The following is a 26,374-nucleotide window of genomic DNA, read 5'->3' as shown; positions in this document are numbered from 1 at the left end:
CATCCTTCTCAAACTCTTCCAAAAAATTGCAGAGGAAGGAACACTCCCAAACTCATTCTATGAGGCCACCGTCACCCTGATACCAAAACCAGACAAAGGTATTAAAAAAAAGAAAATTACAGACCAATATCACTGATGAATATAGATGCAAAAATCCTCAACAAAATACTAGCAAACAGAATCCAAGAACACATTAAAAGGATCATACACCACAATCAAGTGGGATTTATCCCAGGGATGCAAGGATTCTTCAATATATGGAAATCAATCAATGTGATATACCATATTAACAAATTGAAGAATAAAAACTATATGATCATCTCAATAGATGCAGAAATAGCTTTTGACAAAATTCAACACCCATTTATGATAAAGACTCTCCAGAAAGTGGGCATAGAGGGAACCTACCTCAACATAATAAAGGCCATATACAACAAACCCACAGCAAACATCATTCTCAATGGTGAAAAACTGAAAGCATTTCCTCTAAGATCAGGAACAAGACAAGGATGTCCACTCTCACCACTATTATTCAACATAGTTTTGGAAGTCCTAACCACGGCAATCAGAGAAGAAAAAGAAAGAAAAGGAATACAAATTGGAAAAGAAGAAGTAAAACTGTCACTCTTTTTTTTTTTTTTTTTTTTTTTTTTTTTTTTTGCGGTGTGTGGGCCTCTCACTGTTGTGGCCTCTCCCGCTGCGGAGCACAGGCTCCGGATGCGCAGGCTCAGCGGCCATGGCTCACGGGCCCAGCCACTCCGCGGCATGTGGGATCTTCCTGGACCGGGGCACGAACCCGTGTCCCCTGCATCGGCAGGTGGACTCTCAACCACTGCGTCACCAGGGAAGTCCAAAACTGTCACTCTTTGCAGATGACATGATACTATACATAGAGAATCCTAAGGATGCCACCAGAAAACTACTAGAGCTAATCAATGAATTTGTAAAGTTGCAGGATACAAAATTAATGCACAGAAATCTCTTGCATTCCTATACACTAACGATGAAAAATCTGAAAGAGAAATTAAGGAAACACTCCCATTTACCACTGCAACAAAAAGAATAAAATACCTAGGATAAACCTACCTAGGGAAACAAAAGACCTGTATGCAGAAAACTATAAGACACTGATGAAAGGAATTAAAGATGATACCAACAGATGGAGAAATATACTATGTTCTTGGATTGGAAGAATCAATATTGTGAAAATGACTATACTACCCAAAGCAATCTGCAGATTCAATGAAATCCCTATCAAATTACCAATGGCATTTTTTACAGAAGTAGAACAACAAATCTTAAAATTTGTATGGAGACACAAAAGACCCCGAATAGCCACAGCAGTCTTGAGGGAAAAAAAAACGGAGCTGGAGGAATCAGACTCCCTGACTTCAGACTATACTACAAAGCTACAGTAATCAAGACAATATGGTACTGGTCCCAAAACAGAAGCATAGATCAATGGAACAAGATAGAAAGCACAGAGATAAACCCACACACCTATGGTCAACTAATCTATGACAGAGGAGGCAAGGATATACAATGGAGAAAAGACAGTCTCTTCAATAAGTGGTGCTGGGAAAACTGGACAGCTACATGTAAAAGAATGAAATTAGAACACTCCCTAACACCATACACAAAAATAAACTCAAAATGGATTTGACACCTAAATGTAAGACTGGACACTATAAAACTCTTAGAGGAAAACATAGGAAGAACACTCTTTGACATAAATCACAGCAAGGTCTTTTTTGATCCACCTCCTAGAGTAATGGAAATAGAAACAAAAATAAACAAATGGGACCTAATGAAACTTAAAAGCTTTTGCACAGCAAAGGAAACCATAAACAAGACGAAAAGACAACTCTCAGAATGGGAGAAAATGTTTGCAAACGACTCAAGGGACAAAGAATTAATCTCCAAAATATATAAACAGCTCATGCAGCTCAATATTAAAGAAACAAACAACCCAATCCAAAAATGGGCAGAAGACCTAAATAGACATTTTTCCAAAGAAGACTCTATACAGATGGCCAAGAAGCACATGAAAAGCTGCTCAACATCACTAATTATTAGAGAAATGCAAATCAAAACTACAATGAGGTATCACCTCACACCAGTTAGAATGGGCATCATCAGAAAATCTACAAACAACAAATGCTGGAGAGGGTGTGGAGAAAAGGAAACCCTCTTGCACTGTTGGTGGGAATGTAAATTGATACAGCCACTATGGAGAACAGTATGGAGGTTCCTTAAAAAACTAAAAGTAGCATATGACCCAGCAATCCCACTACTGGGCATATACCCAGAGAAAACCATAATTCAAAAAGACACACGCACCCCAGTGTTCATTGCAGCACTATTTACAATAGCCAGGTCATGGAAGCAACCTAAATGCCCATTGACAGATGAATGGATAAAGAAGATGTGGTACATATATACAATGGAATATTACTCAGCCATAAAAAGGAACGAAATTGAGTCATTTGTTGAGACATGGATGGATCTAGAGACTGTCATACAGAGTGAAGTAAGTCAGAAAGAGAAAAACAAATATCATATATTAACGCATATATGTGGAACCTAGAAAAATGGTACAGATGAACTGGTTTGCAGGGCAGAAATTGAGACACAGATGTAGAGAACAAACGTATGGACACCGAGGGGGGAAAGCGGTGGGGAGTTGGGGGTGGTGGTGTGATGAATTGGCGATTGGGATTGACATGTACACACTGATGTGTATAAAATTGATGACTAATAGGAACCTGCTCTATAAAAAAATAAATAAAATTTAAAAATTTTTAAAAAAGCTTCAAGAGGATTGACATATACACACTACTATATATAAAGTAGGTAACTAATAAGAATCTACTGTACAGCACAGGGAACTCTACTTCAATACTCTGTAATGACCTATATGGGAAAGGAATCTAAAAAAGAGTGGATATATGTATATGTATAACTGATTCACTTTGCTGTAGAGCAGAAACTAACACAACATTGTAAATCAACTATAGTCCAATAAAAATTAATTTAAAAAAGGAAAGAAAGAAAGTAGGAAGGAAGGGAGGCAAGAAGGGTGGATTTGACAAAGGAGTGAAGTCCGGTATTTCCTGGAATTCAGGACCCCACCTTGTGAAAGTTGCAGGGAAATTGGGCTTTGCCTGGTGCTTGGCCTTTTTCTGGGGTGCGGCCGTGACTGCAGCCCTCCAGGCACCACTCAGTGCCTAGGCCTGGCAGAACTAGTGATGTTGCTGTTTCTCTGCCCGCGTCCCCTCCGTGCCCACCATTTCTGAGGATGCCCACCTGACTTCCAACTAACAGGACCTGAGACTCTACCTGAGGGCTCTCTCCAGCCACCAAGCCCACTCCACCCAGACACAGGGCAGGAGTTAATGCCCCTGGGGAGTAGCCTTCAGTCAGGACTGATGGGAGTTGAAGGGTAAATTCTCCAGGTGCCTCAGGTGAAAGAACTTGGAGTTGTGTGTCTACACTGGTTCCCCGGGCTCCCCAGCAGGATTAGGCTCCAGGTCCACATGTTAGTGGCTCCTTCATTCCCTGTCTCCCTCCTCACTTCCCTACCAAGGATGCTGGGATCCCATCTGTAGGGACAGAGATGGGAATGGTGTATATATATACACACACCCATATAAGGGAATGGTCCTACTCCCAAGATAGCCAGGGGCATTTGCTGCTCAGCTGATTCTTCAGAAAAGGGCTCGGACTTACTGGGCCCAGAGCCAAGCTGACAGTGCAGCTGCCCAGAACATTCCGGGTGTCCACCATGGACGTGGGTCTGCACCAGAGGACAGAAGAGCAGCTGGGGTGTCCAGATGCACAGCAGAGACCCACCCAGGAGGCTTGGCCATGCAGGGACACAGGGGGAAGGCATCTCAAGTGGGGAGAAGAGTGCAAACAAGACATGGAGTTTAGAGTCATCTTTTAAAAGTCTGGAAAAGCAGTACTGCACTCTTCCACGTCCCGTGCACATCACCAAATGCATGACCTCACTGAATCCCCATCACAGCCCTGTGATGTAGCACTGTTACGCTTTCCACTTTATGGGTGGGGAAACTGAGGCATAGAGAGGTGAATTCATTTGCCCAAGGCCACATAACTAGTATGTGGCAAAGCTGGGACTGGAACCCAGGTCTCTGGGTTCAGAGAGTCTAACTGGTTGTGGGGGTGGAATACCTGGAGGAGAGGTCAGTGGGGAGAGGGGCTCCTGAACACCAAGCAGAGGGACTCGGTTTGTCCTCTGACCCCTGGAGCTGAGGAACTAGTGGCCTGGAAGGTGGGAAGGGGAACAGCGGGGCATCTACAGCAGGAAACCCAGGGAGACCCCTGCTCCTTGTCTGCGTGCAGCATCCTCAGGGCTTCAGTACCTGCCCATCTTGGAGAAATTTCTGTTACAAATGCCGGTGTCCTGGGACTTGGGAACTGTCCCAAGCGGCTATCTGTAGCCACACTGACAGTGAGATACACTGCCATCCACTGCCTGTCCCCTCAGTTAACCTCTTCCTTGCTGGCTTGCTTGGGCTATTTATCCAGTCAGTTCTCCCATTCAACCAATATTTACTGAAGACACTATGGGCCTGGCACCTTCCAGGTGCCGAGGACACAGTGCTGCAAAATGTTCAGGTTCTGTCTCAAAGGCTTCACAGTCCAGGGGAGGGGAACAGAGCTTTAAACTGACAGTTTCAGTAAAGGATATTGTGAGCATAGAGAAGGTATATAAATTGTCTAAGTAGTCAGGGAAGTCTTCCTGGATGAGGTGGCATTGTAAGTTGAAATGGGAAGAATGGACAGGAGGAAAACTGGACAGTTTGAAGGAGGCGAGATGAGTGATGCCATTTCTTAATTAGTAAGAAATAAGCACTCTTCTAAGAGCTTTACATGTATTCACTGTTAATCCCTGAAATAACCCTATGAGGCAGGTACTCTTATTATCCACATCTTACAGGTGAAGCTCTGAGGCCCAGAGGGGTGAAGTCAATTGCTCAAGGTCACAGAGTGGCAGGACAAGGGTTTGAACCCAGCAGTCTGGCACCAGGCCGCGCCCTTAAGTTTCACGCTCTGCTGCATCTGGATGCAGGGGCTGTTCAGGGCTGTGCAGGGATGTCAGATGGTCTGCGCACAGTGACTGAGAGAGCAGCGGAGCATGACACACCGGGAGAGGTCAGCTGGGGCTGTGGACCTTGAAGGCCCATGAGAGCCACATCAAGGAGTTTGGACTTGCTTCTTGGGGCTCTGAAGACAGAAGTGATGTGATTGAATCTGCCTTTTGGAAGAGAACCCTGCCTGCTGCATGGAGAGTGGGTGGGGCGGGGCCAGGGTGAACAAGGAAGCCGTTGCAGTTGTCTGGGTGAGAGATGATGAGGGCTTGGACCAGGGAGGTGGCAGTGGAGACGGAGAGGAGATGGGTGCTGAGATGTTTTGAAATTGAAATGGTCAAGATCTGCTGATGGGCTGGATATGAGAGTGAGAGAAAGAGGGGGTCCGGCGGGGGATGGCCGGTTGCTGCTTGCCTAAGAAGGTAGAAGGTGGAGCTGGAGAACAGGTGGTGGGGGTGGCGATGTGTTGAGGTTTGGACAGGTGAGTCTCAGGAGCCGATAGGACTTCTGGGAGGAGAGGGAGAGGAGACAGCTGGACATTCGAGTCTCAAGGTCAGAAAAGGGAGATAACCAGGGTGACCACAGATCCTGGGTATCTACTGTCTGTGCCCCTTTTGATCCTCCAAGTGTTCCAGTTTGCACAACGAATTCTCTGGCCACCCTGGACATTTCTGAGCTGCCACACGACGCATCTTGACATTGAGAACACTGGGGTCCAGGCTCTACCCGCCTTATACAGACACCTCTGGACACATCGTATATATTCATTCATGTGCAGAGTCTTAGCTGGATGCAAGTAAAAACATGACCATGAATACAGTGGCCAGGAAGACAGCTTCATCACGGTCGAGGAGTGTTGGACTAGTTTAAAGGCCTTTGCCTCAGTCCTGCCAGACCCCCCGCACTTGTTTTAAACCTCAGATCCTACCAGAGGGGCTGAGAGATTTGTACCAGGAACCAAGGCTCTGTCTAAACGCCACCAAATGGGCAATTGGCGGAGTCAAGTCATTTCAATGAATTTTTTTTAACGGCATGGTCTTTCTTTTCCATTTAAACCATATTCCAAGGCAAACGGAGTGGGCAGCGTTTCCCCCCATAAAAAAGAGGATGCCCTACTGCAAATCCACAAAGGCAAGTCCACTCTGGACCTATGCAAAAGGATGCCACAGGGCCTTTGCACAGGAAAGAGGCAAGTGGGACAGCACATAGCTTTCCAGTTGCATTTTGCATCTCTATCAGCATAGAGCAAAATATCTGTAGAAAGAAACCAGGGCTTTGGTTAGATGGTTGACCCCTAAGGGCAATCAACACTCTAAAACAGGATTCTGAGCCTAGGAAAGATCCTTCTCAAACCCCTCGCCACCGGTTTCTTTTGAAGGCTCTGTGCCTCTCACTCGGTAGAGTCCTTGGGGACACAAGTCGAGAGGCAGCTTTTCCACAGACTTCCAGTCCCTGGCTCAACACACCCATCACACAACTATAGAAGGACACGACATTTTCTTGTCCCATTGCATGGTGCTTTCAGAGGCCCAAAGCAGGAAGCACTGTTGGCGTCCAAGGGGTCCACAAGTGGCTCCCATAGTGCTCAGCCCTAGAGGCACAGTGGGGGAAGGGGTTAAGACCATGGGTTCTGGAAACAGACTGCCTGGGTTCAAATTCCACCTCCACCCCCAATTATCGGGATCTCCTCTTGCCTCTGTTTTTTCATTGGTAAAATGGGGTTGGTCACTGTACCAGCCTCAAATAATTGTGGTGAGGATTATCAGAGCAAACAAATGCAAACAAAGTGCTTAGAACAGTGCTGTCACATAGCTGGTGCTTCATGAGTATCTGCTGTTATTACTAGTAGTATTAGCGTTTATAATAGTGGCATCAGTTATAATCCAACCTAGAAATGGGTGCAGCAGGAAGAAACCAGGAGAAGGAACCAAGAGAAGAGGGGTGGAAACAGGGCCTCTTGGCTGCCAGGGCCTTGCTCAGAAGCCCGCAGGGGTCCTTGGGATATTATTTCATTCAGACTTTTTTTTTTAACCAGAATGAGAAACGCAGGTTCTATGTCAGAAATCATTGCAAATTCCAAATTAGTGAGGTTTCATGGTCCGCGTAAAGGCGCTGGAGGGAAAATTGGTCGATGGGGTGTTTTTTAGCTGTCTGAGCAAGCTGGCTGATTGATCGTCTCCATCAATAGACTGTGCAGACAGCAGCCGGGGGACTGGGTACAGGAGAGCAAATAGGAAGAAGCCAGAACACCAGTCAGCATGGGGGAGGTGGAGACATGGTCACAGTGCAAAGAGACATAGTGACAGCAAAAGCTGCACTGTGTGGCCAGCCTCAGTCTGGAGACCAGGGACACCCAGCTACAGTTCCTTGAGAACTTTGGGCTCCCTCACTTGCTGTGTGTCCTTAGGCAAGTCACTACAGCTTTCTGAGCCTCTTTTTCTCACCTAAAAACAACCCTTACAATTCCCACCTCAAGGGCTTATTATGGGACTTAAATGAAACAATGTGTTTTAAATACCTGATGAGGTGTTGGCACAATGTAGGTGCTCAGTATACATGAGGTCCCTTTACTGTAACACAGTGAGTTGAAGAAGTTGGTATACCCATGCTCCCACCTAGGAACTCAGAAACTGTTCAGAGGTGACAACTCTCATCCTTAAACTGGGGGTGAATGGGCCATGTGGGTCCCTACTGTGCCACCCCAATGTGTTCAGAAAGAGGCAGAGAGATGGGGACGACTTAGACCCAGAGGAGAATCTGATTCACAGAAATCTTTGAATTGGACAGGCTTTTCAGAGGTCACTGGGGCCAGTCCCCTGTCTTCAGGGTCCCAAGGTTCCAGGCAGGTTGGAAGCCATGCACGCCTCAAAGATGACTGTGAAAGAATGATCCATAAGGCTCCTCAGCAAGCAGAAATTCTTCCTCTGATGGGAGCTACCAAGTCTCTTTCAGTGCTAATTGCAATTATAATAGTAAGACATTGTGCTTAGCTTAATAACTATGTATTTCCCACAACTACACCAATACATAAGGTATTATCCCCATTTTAAAAATGAGAAAACTGAGGCTTAAATAGATGAGGGACCTTGGTCAAGGGTATGCTGCAATATCTTGGAGCAAAGAGAGTGCAGAATTTATCTCTATGGGGAAATGGGCAGTGGGGTCAGGGGTGGGCTGGGGGAGTCAGAAACAGCTGAGCTGAGCCTTGACGGCTGAGTGAGGCTTTTCCTCTCAGGGAAGGGAAGAGAGGGCACTGCGGGGCAGAGGGATCCGCTTGATCAGACAGCGAAGTTGAGAGACTCTGCCCCGAAGGCTATTTACAGTGAATAATTCCAGTTACAATGACAGCTAACATGGATGAAGTGCTTCCTCTGCCCCAGGAATGGTGTTAAGCGCTTTACGTGCGTCACCTCTACGAGCTGGACACCACCATTTACCCCGTTCTGCAGAAGAGAGGTGAAGTGACTCGTCCAAGATCACAGCTTGAAAACAGCAAAACCAGCTTTCAAGCTGCAGTCTGCCTGACTCCAGTGCTCCTTGTGGCTCCCGGTTGCTTAGGTGCTGTCTGTGGCCAGCAGAGAAACCACAGAGCTGAAACAGCCCTCTGCCCACGTGCTGGCGGCTCCTAGCCGTCCCTGCCACAATCCTTCCCCACCACCCCAAGCCCTCCTGGAGCCCGGGGACCCATCAGGGTTGGTGGGAGATAGTCTTGAAGCTGACTGCCTACTAAAGATAAAGGTTTGACTTTCAAAAGGCAGGTAAAAATCCCAGCAGAGGGACAGACCTTTCCCATCAACTCCTTCCTCAGAATTACTGTGGAGGAGCCGTTTTCTACAGGCGGTACAGCTGGATGCCTGGGCTGGCATGGAGAGATGGTCACTTCCAGGTAAAGACAGAGGACTGGTCTCTCCAGAGATTGCTGTCTCCCACAGGAAGTCCTTTGTCAGGGAAGAATGACAATGGCAAAGGAGGGGCCTCTGGGCCAAGCCTAAAGGAGGATGGATGGGAAGGGTGTGATTTGAGAACTCACTGAGGATCGGTGCGGGAACTTCAGAGGTGGAGTCTTCTGAGAGCTTCCTGCTGATTGGTGGAGTTGTGATTGGACCGGCCTGTCCACTCATCCTGCCGCCATCGTCCTCCTCATCCTCCTCATCACCATCATCATCAAAGAACATCAAATAGCTTCATCCAGTAACATATATTGGGCATTTGTTGTGTGTCCATAAAATGTGCTAAGCATTTTACAACCGTCTTATGAGACAGGTAATATTAACATACCCATGAACGTTTGCCATCCTCAGCTGGGAAAACATTGAAGGTTTAATGATACTAAGTAACTTCCGCTGGGTAAACATAGCCTGGAAGTAGCAAAGCAGAGCTTCAAACCCATGTCTGAACAAATACAGTTCTTAACTATTGTTTTGCATTTAGTAGTTTGGTAGAGGAAAACTTGGTCTGGGCCTGTCTTCAATGGAATTCACAAGAAACTAAGCCTGAGACAGCGATTTGGATGCACAGACTTAACTGAGGGTGTGCTCTCAGGAGAAAGGGAGAGAGGAAGCAAGCGAGGGCAGTACAGAAAGCTGAGATGTACTTTCAGCTAGACTCTAGCCTCAGCCTGATCCCACAGGGAGCTCTAGAGTGTGAATTGTATTACCTTGCCGCAAGGGGGAAGGTCGTTTGAACTCCCAAGTCAGTCGTTGGCTGTGGGATGCCTCGCCACCCGCCAGGGGTGGATATAGCCTTCTTGGAAGGGGTGCCTGTGAGGTATTTGTAGGCAGCCCTCACACTGACTAAGATCTGAGCAACAGCTTTCACTACAGCTACGGAAGAACTGATGGGTGGTCCCTGCTCAGCCCCTAACTCGCCGAGTGTCCTGGAATGTAACACTGGCCCCTCTCTGGACGTCAGCCTCTCCTGGGTAGAGTTCCAAGGGCTGGCTTAGCTCTTGACAAGTTCTGGCTCTGTGATCAGGCAACACAGCCACTAAGATCTGAGCAACAGCTTTCACTACAGCTGCAGAAGAACTGATGGGTGGTCCCTGCTCAGCCCCTAACTCGCCGAGTGTCCTGGAATGTAGCACTGGCCCCTCTCTGGACCTCAGCTTCTCCTGGGTAGAGTTCCAAGGGCTGGCTTAGCTCTTGACAAGTTCTGGCTCTGTGATCAGGCAACACAGCCACTGCCCCAGCCTGCAATCTCTGTTTCTGAAACCCAGGAGAAGAGATGGGGCCCCTCGGGTGGTTCCAGCAGCGTAAGGCGAGGTGTCTGACAGCTTCCCCCGCTGAAGCCCTTTATCTCACTTCTCTGCTGTGTTATTTTAAAACTAACGAGCCCAGACCCCAGGAGCTCGCCGCCTGCTCACCGCCTGCCATCTAGCTTTGCGGCTTGTCCGCTCTGTCCTCTGCAGATTTTAGCGGTAGCTTACTCTCTGCTTGTTAGGAATTTTCTGCCAAACCTCAGCCCCAGAAAGGGGGGACGTGTGTGTCTACAGGAACACAAAGTCCCAACTGCACCATGCTCCCCGATGCCCTCCCTCATCACCACCCCCACCTCTGTAGTTCCAGCTGATGAAAGGGTCCAGTTGGTTGTCCCGGGAAGACAGGAAGAGATGCATTCATCCCTGGGCTATTGAGAGAGAAAAGCCAGGACACAGCAGCGAGTGGGTAGCCACTCAGCTTGGTGGTGGGGAGCAAGGCCCCAGTGTAGGGAGGATCTCCGGGGACACTCAAGGGCCCCCTGACCTCCCTGCTCTTTCCCTTCCCAGAATCCCTTGTCTTGAGCTGTTTGGTGAAAGGGAATCGGAATGAGCAGTGAGGCTGGTGGTGAACAATGGGATCTCTCCCTGATATTTAAAGTGCCGCCGTGTGCCAGAAACTAAGTGCTGGGCGTGCGTCATGCCATTTCACCCTCACAACTGTCCTGTGAGGTGCAGATGACTTGTGATTTCACCAGAGAGGTGAAGAGACTCGCCCAGGGTCGTGCCTTTGAGCCCGGTGAGTGCCCAGGCAGGGCCAGGGAGAGAAATCTAACCACTGTGCTCTGGCAGCCCTCCCTGGACAAGCAGCTCAGCCCCCTCCGTGCCACCTGTCTTGTTTCCTGCAGGCACTGGTGCCCTGTCTGTACTCAGGACTTATCCTCTCTTGGGTCACTTTCACCCCACATGAGAGTTTCTTATGTACCTACCCTTTGTCTTCCTCTGGACCGTGAGCTTCTTGAGGGAAACACTTACGTCTGGATCATCTTGAAATGACCCTCCACCGGAAGTAAAGCGATGCTTAGCAGCTGAGTGAATGAGTGATTAATGGATCAGTGAATAAATGAATAGCTAATGAAGAAATAGATGAATGAATGCATAAACAATAAGTGAATCACTGCATCTAAAGGAATGAATTGGAGGAATCAGACATTTTATGAGTGTATTTTAAGAGCCAGTCCGCCAGGCTGGGACACTTCTATCGAGGCATTCTGTTATTCTGAAACTCCGCCGGTACAACTCCCTCAGAGCTTACCTTCGTCCTCAGTTTCCCACTTCACTCTAGCCACGTGCTCCCAGTTACTCCCCAGAAGATCCAATCTTCTGGCTTTCAACACCATCTAAATGCTAACATCACTCAAGGGCTTTTCCCCAGCGCTGATGTCTTCTCTGAACTCCAGTCTCCTGTATCCAACTGCCCACCTGCCATCTCCACGAGGCGGTGTCTCATTAGCATCTCAAAACTAACATGTCCAGAACTGAGCTCTGGGGAACCCTTACACAACACCCCTCACCTGCAGCTGTCCCCGCCCAGTCAACGGCAGCTCATCGTCCCCATCGCTCAGACCAGAAGCCTTGGAGTCACCCATGAGCAAACTTGGTTGATTCCAACTTCAGTATCTGTCCAGAAACCAACCGCTTCTCACCACTACGCCGGTGATAACACTGATCCCGGCCCTCCTCTCCTCTCCTGTGGGTTGCTGCAATAATCTCACGGGTCTTCCTGCATTAATCGCAGCTCCCTGGGTGTCCACGCTCAGCAAGCTGCCAAAGAGATCCTTTAAAACCTAAGTCAGATTACGTCGCTTCTCTGCTTAGAACCCTCCAACGGCCTCTCACCTCACTCAAAGAAAAAGCCAGGGCCCTGCAATAGCCCACCAGAACATGATCTGAGCCCTCTTTACCCTTCTGACATCACCCCCTCCTCTCGTCCCCTTTGCTGACTCACTTCCAACCTCAGTGTATCTAGTATGTTCCAACTTCAGGGCCGTTGCATTGGCTGTGCCCTCTGCCTACTTTGCTCTTTTCCAGGCTCACTCCCTCATCATCTTCAAGTCTCACTCAGATGTTCCCTTCCCAGTGAAACCTCTGATCACACCGTCTAAAACCACATCCCCCTCCTGGTAGCCTTTTCAGTTACCCTTATCCGTCTCCCTTTCTTTCTTTTTCTTCTTTTTTTAATAGCCTTCTTTGCCTTCGAATACGCTCCATAGTTACCATGCAGTTCTGCTTATTTTCAGCTTTTTTCTCCCCACTGCCCATCCCAGGAGAATGCAAGCTCCGTGAGGTAGAGAGTTTTTTCTGTCTTATTCTCTGCTGTGTCTCCAGTGCCTAGAACATGCCCCACAGATAGTAGGTGCTCAATAAATATTTGTTGTGTCAGTGGCTGAAGGAAGGATACGTGAACGGCCCCCGACAGCACCTCCTGGGACCAGCTGGTACTCTCTCAGCTCTTGAACCAAGGCTTCTCCTACTCCGGACTGAAGGTTTCCTATGAGGCTGCGGGCTCCTTCCCCCTTCCCAGCAAATCTTGCTTGCCTGGCGCCTCCTCTAGCAGTAGCCGTAATGACGTCCAAAAGGGACTCATCTAGCACAGTCCCTCCCAGGGCAAGAAAATCTAATCCGCAATTTTCCCTCCATGGAGAAATCCAAACCCTGTGTCTGCAATTCCAGCTGATAGAAAGGTCTTGCAGTTGCCCCTGGGCTGGAGCGAGAGGTGTTCTTTTTTCCTGTGGTGACACAGCTGGATAGAATCAGGGCATGAAGCCAGGTCAGTAGAACTGCAGGACCTCTGCACTTTCCCAGCATCACCTGATTACCCTTCACAACGTGGTCAAGTGGGAAACCACATTTTGGAATTCAGCCACCTCCCAAGCTGGGGGCAGCCTGCATGTCAGACAACACCGGGAATCGGATTCAGTCCCATTCTTGGCACTTTGAACCCTCACTAGACAAATAGGCAATTGACAGGCCAGCCTGTGAAGGGCAAAATGATCTGGGGGTGGATTGCAGGGCAGTAGGCTTGTGTTCTGTGATGAGAGTTCAAAACCCAGGCAGGTTGGGGGCCTGACCTGCCTGGCTGAGCTGGGTAAGAAGTGCTGATTTTTCTCCATATGGTTCTTTTGTCTTTTGACCTGAACTTGGGAACTGGATGGGGTTTTTGTTGTTGTTTTTGTTTGTTTTTTTGGCTGCGTTGGGTCTTCGTTGCTGCACGCACACTTTCTCTAGTTGCGGCGAGCGGGGGCTACTCTTCGTTGCGGAGCACGGGCTCTAGGCATGCAGGCTTCAGTAGTTGTGGCTCGCGGGCTCTAGAGCACAGTCTCAGTAGTCGTGGTACATGGGCTTAGTTGCTCCACAGCATGTGGGATCTTCCCGGACCAGGGATCGAACCCGTGTTCCCTGCATTGGCAGGCGGATTCTTAACCGCTGCGCCACCAGGGAAGTCCCAGGAACTGGACAGTTTTTGATATACAAGTGTGTTTACCATGCACATATACACATGTTCACGTGCTCTCAGCCCTGGGAACTGAACTAAGCCATTCTCACCAGTTGCCTGAGGACAGAGGGTGCTAGAAAGCTGGATCAGTCCAAATCATTTGTAAAATCTACAACCTGGCTACTCAAAGTATGGTCACCTGGGAATTGGTTGGAAATGCAGAAGCTCAGGCCCTAACCCAGACCTACTTAATCGGCATCTGCATTCTATCAAGATCCCCAGGTGATTCACATATACGTGAAGGTGTGAGAAGCACCTGTCCACTTGGCCCTGAAGAATCTAGCCCTGTCTACCTCCTTAGTCTCAGCGCCTGTTTTTTTCTGCTCTCCCACATTCATTGCAGCATTATTTACAATAGCCAAGACATGGAAACAACCTAAATGTCCATGGATAAAGACAATGTGATATATATCATATATGTATCTGATAGATAGATAGATAGGTGAAATGCAATTCAGCCATTAAAAAAAAGGAAACCCTGCCATTTATAACAACATGGATGGACCTTGAGGGCACTATGCTAAGTGAAATAAGCCAGTCTCAACTCTTACCTTCCATCCTCCACCCCAACTATCTCTTCCAACTTACTACTTCCTCTGCAGTTCCCTAAAGTCCATTGCTGTGTCTCGGTGCCTGGCCTTTGCACATGACCAATTTCCGTATATCTTTTAGGAAACTTTTCACAGCCACCTGCCCATATTCCCCAGGCTGGATTAGGTGCTCTTCCTGTGGTTCCATGGTTCTCTGAGCTTCTCTTTATCAGAGAACTGACTATACCATATTGTAATCCCCAGCTGAGGAATCAGTGTTCCTCTTCCAGGCTGGAAATTCCTTGAGGACACAGATAAGTTTTAGTTACTTTTGGGTCCTTGAAATCTGTTACCAAGTAGGCGTTCAGTAAACAGCTGTTGAATAAATGAATGAAATAATGAGGGAAATGCCAGCCTCATAAAACTTGTTTTCTTTCTCATTCAGTTCTTACTAAGCTGAGCATCGTGGCTCCCACATCCAGATGATGCCTCCCACGGTGGCTCTCTGGAATCCCTGATCTTCCCCCAAGCTCCTACACTTTTTCCAATTGTGATAGCAAAGCTCAAAGAATCGCAACTACCTCAGAGGGTCCCCAACCAGGCTTAATTAACCTTGAAAAGGACTTGGTACCAAGACGTCAGGCCGGGATATTAACAGGACCCAGACTGAAGTCCCAGGAGCCAAGGCACAAATTAGCCACATCCATCTTGCCCAAGGGCTGGCTCAGCCCAACAATAAACCTTGGGCTCTCTGCTGGACTCGTGAGCTGAGGGTCTGCGCCTTCACTGTCTACTGAGGCGGGAAGACAGTAGGTGTCTGGCCAAGTGCAGGGACAAGGGCGGATCATTCACAGCCCTGGATGCAAGTGTAGAGCAAGAATCTTGGATGGGAAGCAAGTCCCTTTGCCTCCCCAGGTCTCAGTGTCTTCATGTGAGTAATGGGGGTAAGTTCACCAAACTGACTGCCTTACCGAGAGCCTTGTCAGCATCTGTTGAGACACTGGATTTGCAAGTGTTCTATACCCAGGAGAAGCTATTAGTGGGATGGGGAAAGTAAGTGTCAGGGATGTCCCAAATCTAATGGCCAAGTGCCACTTCTGTTTGTGGAATATAAGGTTCAGGCCAGAGGCTTGAGATACGGCCCCTTCTCCAAACACATGAGGCAAATCCCTGTCGTCCAGGGAAATTACTAACATTCACCCTACGCCCCACTTATTATTTCCTTTTATTTTCAAAGTGTTTTCCAGGTTGCTCTCCTTTTCTCTCAGCTGATTCTCATAAACAAGCAGGACATCTGGTGTTCTTGCCGTTTACTACCCCTGGGTCTCAATTTCTCCATCTGTATAGTGGGGGTGGCCATGCCTGCTCCTGGGTTTCTTTGGAAGCTTCCATGAGGCGACACAGAGAAGGGCTTAGCCCGGTGTCTGGCACGGAGTAGGTGTTTGATAAATGCCAGCTGTTGTTTTGATCAAAGGACGTGGAAAGTGTACTGGACGGGGGTGTCAGAAGGCCACAGTTCAAGCTGAAGCTCTGACGTGAGTCGCCCTGTGGCCTTGGGCAAGTCTCCTCTCTTCTTGGGACCTCAGTTTCCTCATTCTGCACAGAGGTGGGCAGGGGCCGGTGTCCTCACTCCCCTCCCCTCCACCGTTGTTTGTCTCTGAGTCCCCAAACGGTGTTTAACTCACACTAGTGCTCGAGGCACCCAGCTGGCTGAGTGAGCACTTTGTTGGAGTCAGGAGCTTTGATGGGGGAAGCAGGGAAGCAGCTAGGGAGCCAGTCATCTTGGAGAGTTTTGCGGAAAGTTCAGCCCTCTTATCAGAGGCTGTGAATCTGCTGGTTGCCATGACTACGGAGAGCAGCATCTAAGCTCCAGGTCGCTGATTAGCAGGAACCTAGGGGGAGGCCTTGAGGAATGCAGCACTTGTGGCTCCCTCCCTCCTTCTGTGAAGTGGAGTGCACTGGCCCTTGACTTTACTGTTTTAGCTGTCCCCTGAAGAGCTTGCCTTCTTTTAAGTATTTTTTTTAAGGCAACATCAAAGGGCTGCATGGAAAAAACGAGGCAGCTGCCTGTACTCCTCAGCAAGGATGGAACACAGAATTTTTCTTAAAGCCCTGCAAGGATGCAAAGCTGGAGGCAAAGAAGGAAGATGGGTGGGGCCAAGGGGGTGGAGGTACCATGGCTGAGGTCTGAGTCCACTGAAGTGCTGTGGGGCCTCAGACTGGTCCTTCTCCCTGGACCTCTGCTTCTTTATATGCAACGAGAGGTTGCATCTGACCTGTGGTTCTCACATGAGATTGGTCATCAGAATTGATTTGTAAATTCATTCATTCAACAAATGTTTCCTGAGCAAGAAGGCATGCTGTCTATGCCAGGCACTAGATCCTTGGGGATTCGCTGGTGAGAGAAGAGACTAGTTCCCGCTCTCAGGAAGCTTACATTCTAGTCCAGAAGACAAACGGTTAGCAAATAAACATGTAAAATGGTCATTTCAAATAGTAACAAGTACCGTGAAGGAAGGAAGGCACAGCAGGCCACTGTGAGGGTGGCCGGTGATGAGAGGAGCACGATTACATAAGGGGATAAGGGAGGGCTTCTCGGAGGAGGTGACATTTGAGTGAAAAGAAGGAGCCGGCCATGCAGATAGCTGGAGGAGGAACAGCATACCAGGTGGAAGGAACAGAAAGAGCAAAGGCTCTGAGTAAGGGCCCTGTTCCATTTGAGGAACATCAAGAAGGCCACGTGGCCAAAGCAGAGGAAGGGACGGGGAGAGGGCTAGGAGATGGGGTCTAGAGGGACAGAGGCCAGATCGTTCAGAGCCTTTTAATCCCAATAATCAGTTTGGATTTATTCTTGACGTAATAGAAGGTGAATTAGCTGGGATGTTTCTTTAAGTTGCAGGTTCCCACGTTTCATCCTTGGAGACTCTGATTTATTATGGCTATGATGGGACCTAGGAATCTGTATTTTTTTAAAGCTCTTTAAGGGGCCTCTGATACTGTGCCCTGTTTAGCAGAGCCTGGACTACATGATCCCTGAGTCTCTTTCAGTTTTAAAAAAGCTAAGAAGCAAAGTATTAGAACACATTTAAAAAATCTTAAATGTTACATGAGGAAGGGTTCCTTTCATCTTTCCCTCACCACTCCCTGTCAGCCTGGTAGAATTAATTCTGGTTTTCTTTGTGTTATAATCCCAGGTGAGGTACCCAACACCAGGAAGGGGAAGCCAGTGCTATTGGGAAAAAAAAGAACTACCACATAGGGAGTGTCAAACTAAGCTGTAAGCTGCAGCAACTGCATTATACGTCTCTCCTCATTAAACCATTGTCAGGGTTTCCATCCCTGATTCTCCACCCTGCTGCTGGCAGCGATGGATGAGGCATTGTCCCTGCCTTAAGCCTTGTCCGCCAGTGCCTGGCAGTAGTATCCCCCAGCTTTCCCTGCACTGGGGATAACCCACGCCTCTATTGGCACAAGTCACTGAGACCTTCCATCCAATGCCAGCACTATTTATCATGTATTTATTCACTGCCAAACTCCTCACATCAACTCAGTTTCTGCCTAGTGCAAGGTTGCCTCAGGCACATATTTGTGTCTTGTTTTCCTGTAATGCTCCAGAAAGTCCAAAATTCCATTTTTGTGTGTGTGTCCAACTCAAGACTCTGCTGGGCAATATGCATCCATTGATAAACTCACTGATCACTAAGTCATTGCAATAGTCTCCCGATCTCTTTCTTCCCTTCCTTTGAGTGTCCGAAGCCTGTGGAGTGAACCTTCTGAAATGTAAGCCAGACCACATCACCCATCTCAGCCGCATGGGACCCAAAGGTCTTCCATGACCTATGTAGTCCAGGCTTTGCTAAACCTGGCACAGTATCAGAGGCCCCCAAGGAACTTTTTAAGAATACAGATTCCTAGGTCCCATCGAAGACCTCATCTCTGACCGGTCCTCTTATCACTCTACCCCCTGCTTGCTATTCCTTGTATATGCCAAGTGTCTTTGAACTTGCTATTCCTTCTGCCTAGAACATACTTCCACTGATTGCAGATACCTGTATAGAAGTTGTGTATTACTGAGCAACAAAATACTCCCAATCTTTGTGGCTTAAAACAACAATAAACAGTTATGTTCTGCAGTTTCTGTGAGTCAGGAGTTTGGCTGGGTGACTGACTCACCACTCTCATGAGATGGTGGTCAGATGTCAGCCACGGCTGCTGTCTTATCTGAAGGCTTGACTGCGGCCGGAGGACCCACTTCCAGGGTGGCTCAGTCACATGGCTGATAGTGCTGGCTGTTGGCAGGAGGCCTCAGTTCTGTCACATGGGTGTCTCCACAGGGCTGCTTGAGTGTCCTCACAACGTGGCGACCAGTTTCCCTCAAAGTGATCAATCCAAGGGGACGAGGCAGAAGTTGTCTTCATGACCTAGTCTTGGAAGTCACATACCATCACTTTTAATTCAGGCTGTTCATTAAAAGTGAGTCACTAGCCCATCCAGTATTCACAGGGAGGGAAATTAGGCTCCAGCTTTTTTTTTTTTCTCTTTTTAAAGTTTATTTATTTTTTATTGAAGGATAGTTGACTTACAATATTGTGTTAGTTTCAGGTGTACAGCAAAGTGATTCCATCATATGTGTGTGTGTGCATGTGTGTGTGTGTATACACACACATGCACACACACATATATAGATATTCTTTTTCAGATTATTTTCCCAAATAGATTATTACAAAATATTGAGTATAGTTCACTGTGCCATACAGTAGGTCCTTGCTGTTTATCTGTTTTCTATATAGTCGTGTGTATCTGTTACTTCCAAACTCCTACTAATTTTTCCCTCCCCCCACTTTCCCCTTTGGTAACCATAAGTTTGTTTTCTATGTCTGTGAGTCTATTTCTGTTTTGTAAATAAGTTTATTTGTATTGGTTTTTTTAGATTCCACATATAAGTGGTATCATATAATATTTCTCTTTCTCTGTCTGACTTACTTCACTTAGTATGGTAATCTCTAGGTCCATCCATGTTGCTGCAAAAGGCACTATTTCATTCTTCTTTATGGCTGAGTAGTATTCCATCATATATATACCACATCTTCTAGGATTCAGCTTTTGATGGTATGAGTGTCAAAGAATTTGTGAACACATTTTAAAACCAACACAAACTGCAAGGTTAGTCTCTGATCCTTCAAGTCTCCACTCTCTTGTTACTTCCTAAAAAAGGCTTTCCCTGATTATTGTATACAAAATAACAGTCACCCGCTCCCATTTCCTAGCCCCATTCCACTGATTTATTCTCTCCATAAGTTATTACCAACAAATAAGCCATGTTGTTACTTTCTTGTGTGTTTATTACCTGCATCTGTAATCTTAACTCCATGATCTCAGGAAACACCTGTGTCTTGCTCACTGCATCACCGTTCTTAGAACTGGCCTGGACACACTGCAGGCACTCAGGGAATAGGCGTTAGTGAATGTTGGGTTAGCCTTGGCTAGGACAAGTGCGGGAAGAGGCAAACCTTGCTGGAGGCTGGGCAGAAACTGCAAGCTTTGAGTTATCTGAAAAGAGCCAGGGCGGCATGCCACACAGATAGACTGGAGGGAACGCAGGCATGGAAATGGAACCCTCGTCGTGGGAGAAGGGGTGCGGGGAGCTGTAGGGAAAACGGGAGTTCTGGTAGCACGGAGTTGGCAGTGAGGAGGGCTGGGCAGACCCGACTAGAATCTCCATCCTTCCTGGGCTTGAAGTGTCCCCCAGCTCTGCTTCTAAAGATGCACCGGTAAGCGGCTGACAGAGAAGGATGTGTTTTGCTGGCCTTCCTTCAATATTGACCAGGCTTGGCCTGCGCTCCTGGCAGCCCGAAGGAGCAGGGGGCTTATCAGATGCATTCGTCCTGAGTCATAAAACCAATCTTGATGCACTGGCTGCAGGAGCTCGGTGCAGGAGAAAGGCTAATGCCTTTGATCAATGCTTGACCTGGCAGGGTGAGCAGGCAGGGATGCTCGCTGGGTGGTGCCAGATCCACCTATGGCTCTCAGACTCCTGACTGAATGACAGGAGCCAGGAGACTTGAGTGACAGCTTCTTCAAAGACTGAGTAACTAAGCAACTTCCTTCCCCTCTCTGGGACTCAGAGAAGGAGGTGGGACGCAGGTAATTTCCCTGTGTTATTTGGACCTCATCTCAGAGGCAGAGAAGAGAACTTCAGGCCTTCATGGGAACTGCCATCCCAAGTAGGTGTGCTCACACCTGCTAAGGACACCAAATGGGAGGTTTGGTTCACAGAGAAGTAAAGGCAAAGGGAAGTGATATTTCTTAGGCCTTCCTGTTTGCTTATATTATCTCATTTAATCTTCACAACAACTCAACAATATATGGACTGATATTATTCCCTATTTTATAGTTGAGGAAACTGCAGCTCAGAGAGGTTGAGGGACTGAGCCCAGGACCTAGAGTTACTAAATCGTGAAGATAGTGTTTGAATGAAGCTGTCTTTGTGCCATACACAGATAAGGCAAAAAAGTGGGATAGAAATGGCAAAGGAGAGTTTGAACTAATCCTATGCTGCTTTGGCCTCCAATTAAGTCTTGAGGAAGGAAGTAAAATGCTGGTTTCCAGCCTCTCCCTGTGATTCAATCAGGTTAGGCTAGGCTATGCTGCAGTAACAAATAAATCCCTAAACCTCAGTGGCTTAACCTAACTAAGGCTTATTTCTGTCATGCAAAGTCTGATGTGGTCCAGGCATCTCTCCTCCATCAAGTAGCTTCACCTTTTGGAATGTGTGGCCTCCAAAGCTACTGTGACAGAGGGAGAGAGAGAGCTGGAGATGACACACAGATCTTACTGCCTCAAACTGGAAACAATACATATCACTCCCATTCAGAGACCATTGACCCTTGATGATGATATGGCCCCAGCTTAACTCGGAGGGAGGTTGGAAATATCCTGACATCTATGAATGTTTGATGAACCTTAGGAGTCTCTGTCATATCCTAACACTTTTGCCTTCTTATTTCCTCCCCTATAGGACAGAACCCCAGAGCAGCCCCATGGTCCCAGCTCAGGATGGACCCTCGGAAAAGCTGAGCCAGCCTCTGGCCACTGAGGTCTTGGGCTCCAACAGCTGGGAGAGAGGCAAAGCCTGCCAGGAGGCCAGTCCTGCCAGAGCACACAGGTGAGACCCTGCCCCCGCTCCCCTCTTCAACCTAACAGGGAAGTTCAACTTGAGGATGGAGAAATGAAGTTTGTCTTTCTGACCACTCTCCCCGTCTCGCTTTTGCAACTTCCTCTTTGAGATCCTTAAATCAGATCAAAACCCATCTGAGAATTAGATGGAAGCTTTCAATGCCAAGAATACTCCCCAAATTCTGGGTACCATTTCAGAGGACTCATAGACCCCTGAGGCTTATGAACAGGAGTCTCTAGTTAAGAGCCTGAATCCTGAGGCAGTGGCTTAGGAAGCCAGAGCAGCTTTCATGGGTGAAGTCTACTCCTCCACGCAGGGTGCCCTCTACCCAGGCTGGCTATACAGGCTTTAGTTAGTTAGGCCGTGATTTCAATGAGGGAGAAACAGTTAAGTCCTGTCAGCTTGAAGAAGTGAAGTTCAACATCAGTTCTGGAGCATTTTCCCCAGGAAACAGAAAAAAAAAAAAGTTGTTTCCATAAGAGGCTGAAGGAGATGGAGAGAGAAGGGGAGGGGAAGGGAATTTCCATACTTTCAAAACATTGACTCCTAGACAGCCAAAGGGGACATAGTGTGTTGTAGGGACTTGCGTTCAAACCTGCACACCATCACTTACTAACTGAGTGACCTTGGGCAAGTTTGTTTTCTTGTGTGAGCCTCAGTTTTCACAACTATAAAATGGGGATATTGAGATCTAATTCTCAAAGTCGAGTGAAGACTAAATCAGATCAGGTGTGTACAGATCCTGACAGTGAGCCTGGAATATAAGAGGACCTTAAGATGTTAGTTGGAGTCTCATGGAGCCGGAAGAGAAGGTTCTGGACATGATAGTCTAAAAATGATGCTGTGTCGTCCATTCGATTGTAGAGTGTCCAGGCCCCTTGCTCCCTTCCCCTATCTGTGACCTGCTCTCTGACATGAGTAAAAACCACAATATTGATGATAAACCTATTGCTAGTGATAATCAAAATCATAATAATTATAATAATAGACACTACATTTACTGTAACTTGCTCCGTGCTGGTCCAGGGCACATCGCATGAGTAAGCTCCCTCGTTCCTTGTAACGAACTTAGGACACAGGTCTCATGTTTTATACCCATCTTACAGATGATGAAAATGATACTCATAGAGGCCGCCCAGCTAGGAAGTAATAGAGCAGTAGTTCAAATCCAAGTGTGTCTGTTTCTGGAGCCAGCAATCTTTATGGCTGCATACTTCCCCTCCGCGTATCTGACCACTGTGTAGTGAACCACTGTATATGTGACCGCTGCATACTTAACCGCTGCATGTTTAACCACCCCTTATGTCACTGTGGTGCACTTAACCACTATTCTGGCCCTACCGCCCCACTGTGTGCAAGGGCATACCCGGGAGACTGGTGCATGGAAAATAAAGAGGTAGAGGAAAGGCATTTGGGATTTAGGGAGGGGGTTAATTACCCCCCTCACAGACATCAAATCCATCCAGATTCAAGGGCTTTTTTTTTTTCCTAACAGTATGTTTTTTTGAGGTATAGTTAATTTGCAAAGTTGTTTTAGTTTCAAGTATACAGTAAAGTGATTCAGATATATATATATATTCTTTTTCAGACTCTTTTCCATTGTAGGTTATTACAAGATATTGAGTCTAGTTCCCTGTGCTATACAGTAGGTGCCTGTTGTTTACCTATATAGTGTGTATATGTTAATCCCAAACTCCTCATTTATCTCCCCCTCCCACCCCACTCCATAAGTTTGTTTTCTATGTTTGTGAGTCTATTTCTGTTTTGTAAATAAGTTCATTTGTATCATTTTTTTAGATTCCACAAATAAATGATATCATATGATATTTGTCTTTCTCTGTAGGGCTTTTGGGTTTCATCTCATCACTTAAATCTGAGTTTAGGATAGTGGTTCCCAAACCTTGCTCCCCTGAGACCCTGGGGTATAAGAATGAAGTGACAGTAATTGACAGAAACAATACAATCTTTCTCTATTTTATAAGACACATTTTTAAAAGGTCTTTTCTTTCTCCTTAAGCATTTATGCCTTAAAGGTTTTCAGTTTTTCTCAAATTCCTGGCAGCTGTTACACTGGGAAGTGTTTATATGAAACAAGATGATTTAACACGTGTCTAAATTATTTCATCCATTCATCCCTCATTGGGTCACTCAACAAATGGTTATCAGGCTCTTACTCTGTGTCAAGCCCTCGTTAAAGGAAAAATTTGGAAGTGGCCTACCGTGCTTACACAAGAGGCCTGTTTGCTTCCTGGATATGTGTGCTGTGTTTTGTGCTTTATATAACATGTAAGTGTAGTTAAGTAGCTAGGTGCTTAATCCCTATGATTTTTATTTTTAACCTGCTACAAGTGACTCTCTTGAAACTGTTCTAGGTATGGCTATATGATTTTTATTGGCTGACAATGTGGAGACCTTAACATATATTCTAATCACTGTATTGTTTTTTTCTACTAACTGTAAATACCAGATTCTTAGAATGGAATTAATTATGGCAGCATTTTATGATGTTTTGTAAAGAGTTGAGTAACTTCCAAAAGATCAGCCACACAAACAAGTGTGAAAAGGCAGCTGGTTTTATGGGAAAGCTCTCAGGCTAGGAATCACACAGGCCTTGATTCGAACTCCAACTCGGATACTTCCTTACTGTGCAGCTGTGAGCAAGACAATTCAACTCTCTTGAGCCTGGTTTTCTTCGCCTGTAGAATGAGACAGTAAAAATCATAGCACCAAGAGGGCGTGCCTGACGGAGACCCCAATCCGCACAAGCGTCCTTTCGGAAGTAACAGCTAGCAGTCGCCACTATGTTGACAGGCTCTTTGACCCTGATCCCCAGAAAGTTCTACAAGCTGTCATCTGAGTACCCCTTTAGGATTTGTTAGAAAGGAGACCTGACTGCAGCTGCTGGATTGCTGCCGGGCTGGGGGACAAGAACGAGGCTGGCCACCATTCAGCAGCAGACCCTCTCAAGACTGTCTGCTTGCCCTTGCTCCTGTTGGGTTACCACAGGTAGAAGCAGGAGACGGGCTCAGCAGCAGCCGACAGGCCATGACCCAGGAGGCGCAGTGAGGGACAGAGCTGCTGCTGTGTGGCTGACAGGGTCTTGGTGCTCCGGCCGGGTGTCAGGCCTGTGCCTCTGAGGTGGGAGAGCCGAGTTCAGGACAGGGGTCCACCAGAGACCTCCCGGCTCCACGTAATATCAAACGGCGAACGCTCTCCCAGAGATCTCCATCTCAGTGCTAAGACCCAGCTCCACTCAACAACCAGCAAGCTACGGTGCTGGACACCCTATGCCAAACAACTAGCAAGACAGGAACACAACCCCACCCATTAGCAGAGAGGCTGCCTAAAATCATACTAAGGTCACAAACACCCCAAAACACACCACTGGATGCAGTCCTGCCCACCAGAAAGACAAGATCCAGCCTCATGCACCAGAACACAGGCACCAGTCCCCTCCACCAGGAAGCCTACACAACCCACTGAACCAACCGTAGCCACTGGGGGCAGACACTAAAAATAACGGGAACTACGAACCTGCAGCCTGCGAAAAGGAGACCCAAAACACAGTAATTTAAACAAAATGAGGAGACAGAGAAATACACAGCAGATGAAGGAGCAAGGTGAAAACCCACCAGACCAAACAAATAAAGAGGAAATAGGCAGTCTACCTGAAAAAGAATTCAGAGTAATGATAGTAAAGATGATCCCAAATCTTGGAAACAGAATGGAGAAAATACAAGAAACGTTTAACAAGGACCTAGAAGAACTAAAGAGCAAACAAACAATGATGAACAGCACAATAAATGAAATTAAAAATTCTCTAGAAGGAATCAATAGGAGAATAACTGAGGCAGAAGAACGGATAAGTGACCTGGAAGATAAAATAGTGGAAATAACTATGACAGAGCAGAATAAAGAAAAAAGAATGAAAAGAATTGAGGACAGTCTTAGAGACCTCTGAGACAATATTAAACACATCAAGATTGGAATTATAGGGGTCCCAGAAGAAGACGAGAGAAAGAAACAGACTGAGAAAATATTTGAAGAGATTATAGTTGAAAACTTCCCCTAATATGGGAAAGGAAATAATCAAGTCCAGGAAGCACAGAGAGTCCCATACAGGATAAATCCAAGGAGAAGCATGCCAAGGCACATATTAATCAAACTATCAAAAATTAAATACAAAGAAAAAATATTAAAAGCAGCAAAGGAAAAACAACAAAAAACACACAAGGGAATCCCCATAAGGTTAACAGCTGATCTTTCAGCGGAAACTCTACAAGCCAGAAGGGAGTGGCACGACATATTTAAAGTGGTGAAGGGAAAAACCTACAACCAAGATTACTCTACCCAGCAAGGATCTCATTCAGATTTGACAGAGAAATTAAAACCTTTACAGACAAGCAAAAGCTAAGAGAATTCAGCACCACCAAATCGGCTTTTCAACAAATGCTAAAGGAATTTCTCTAGGCAGGAAACACAAGAGAAGGAAAAGACCTTCAATAACAAACCCAAAACAGTTAAGAAAATGGTAATAGGAACATACATATCGATAATCACCTTAAATGTAAATGGATTAAATGCTCCCACCAAAAGACATAGACTGGCTGAATGGATACAATAACAAGACCCGTATATATGCTGTCTACAAGAGACCCACTTCAGACCTAGGGACACATACAGACTGAAAGTGAGGGGGTGGAGAAAGATATTCCATGCAAATGGAAATCAAAAGAAAGCTGGAGTAGCAATCGCATATCAGACAAAATAGACTTTAAAATAAAGAGGGCTTCCCTGGTGGCG

The 26,374-nt window shown here is 46.8% G+C and overlaps 1 protein-coding gene across 1 annotated transcript in view; it reads left to right on the top strand.

The window, feature by feature from the left end:
• The window catches only part of SRRM4 (serine/arginine repetitive matrix 4), a gene marked incomplete at both ends in the record, with an annotated part of 164,466 nt that overhangs the window by 92,589 nt on the left and 45,503 nt on the right, over nt 1-26,374 (top strand). The window contains one exon of the mRNA XM_079717056.1: nt 21,413-21,559. Coding sequence (XP_079573182.1) covers nt 21,413-21,559 — 147 coding nt within the window. The remainder of the gene's footprint in view (nt 1-21,412; nt 21,560-26,374) is intronic.

Source organism: Hyperoodon ampullatus, assembly GCF_949752795.1.
Source record: "Hyperoodon ampullatus genome assembly, chromosome: 13".
NCBI classification, from domain to species: domain Eukaryota; kingdom Metazoa; phylum Chordata; class Mammalia; order Artiodactyla; family Ziphiidae; genus Hyperoodon; species Hyperoodon ampullatus.
The sequence above is the reverse complement of the archived record's forward strand: the minus strand, read 5'-3'. Positions and strand labels throughout refer to the sequence as shown.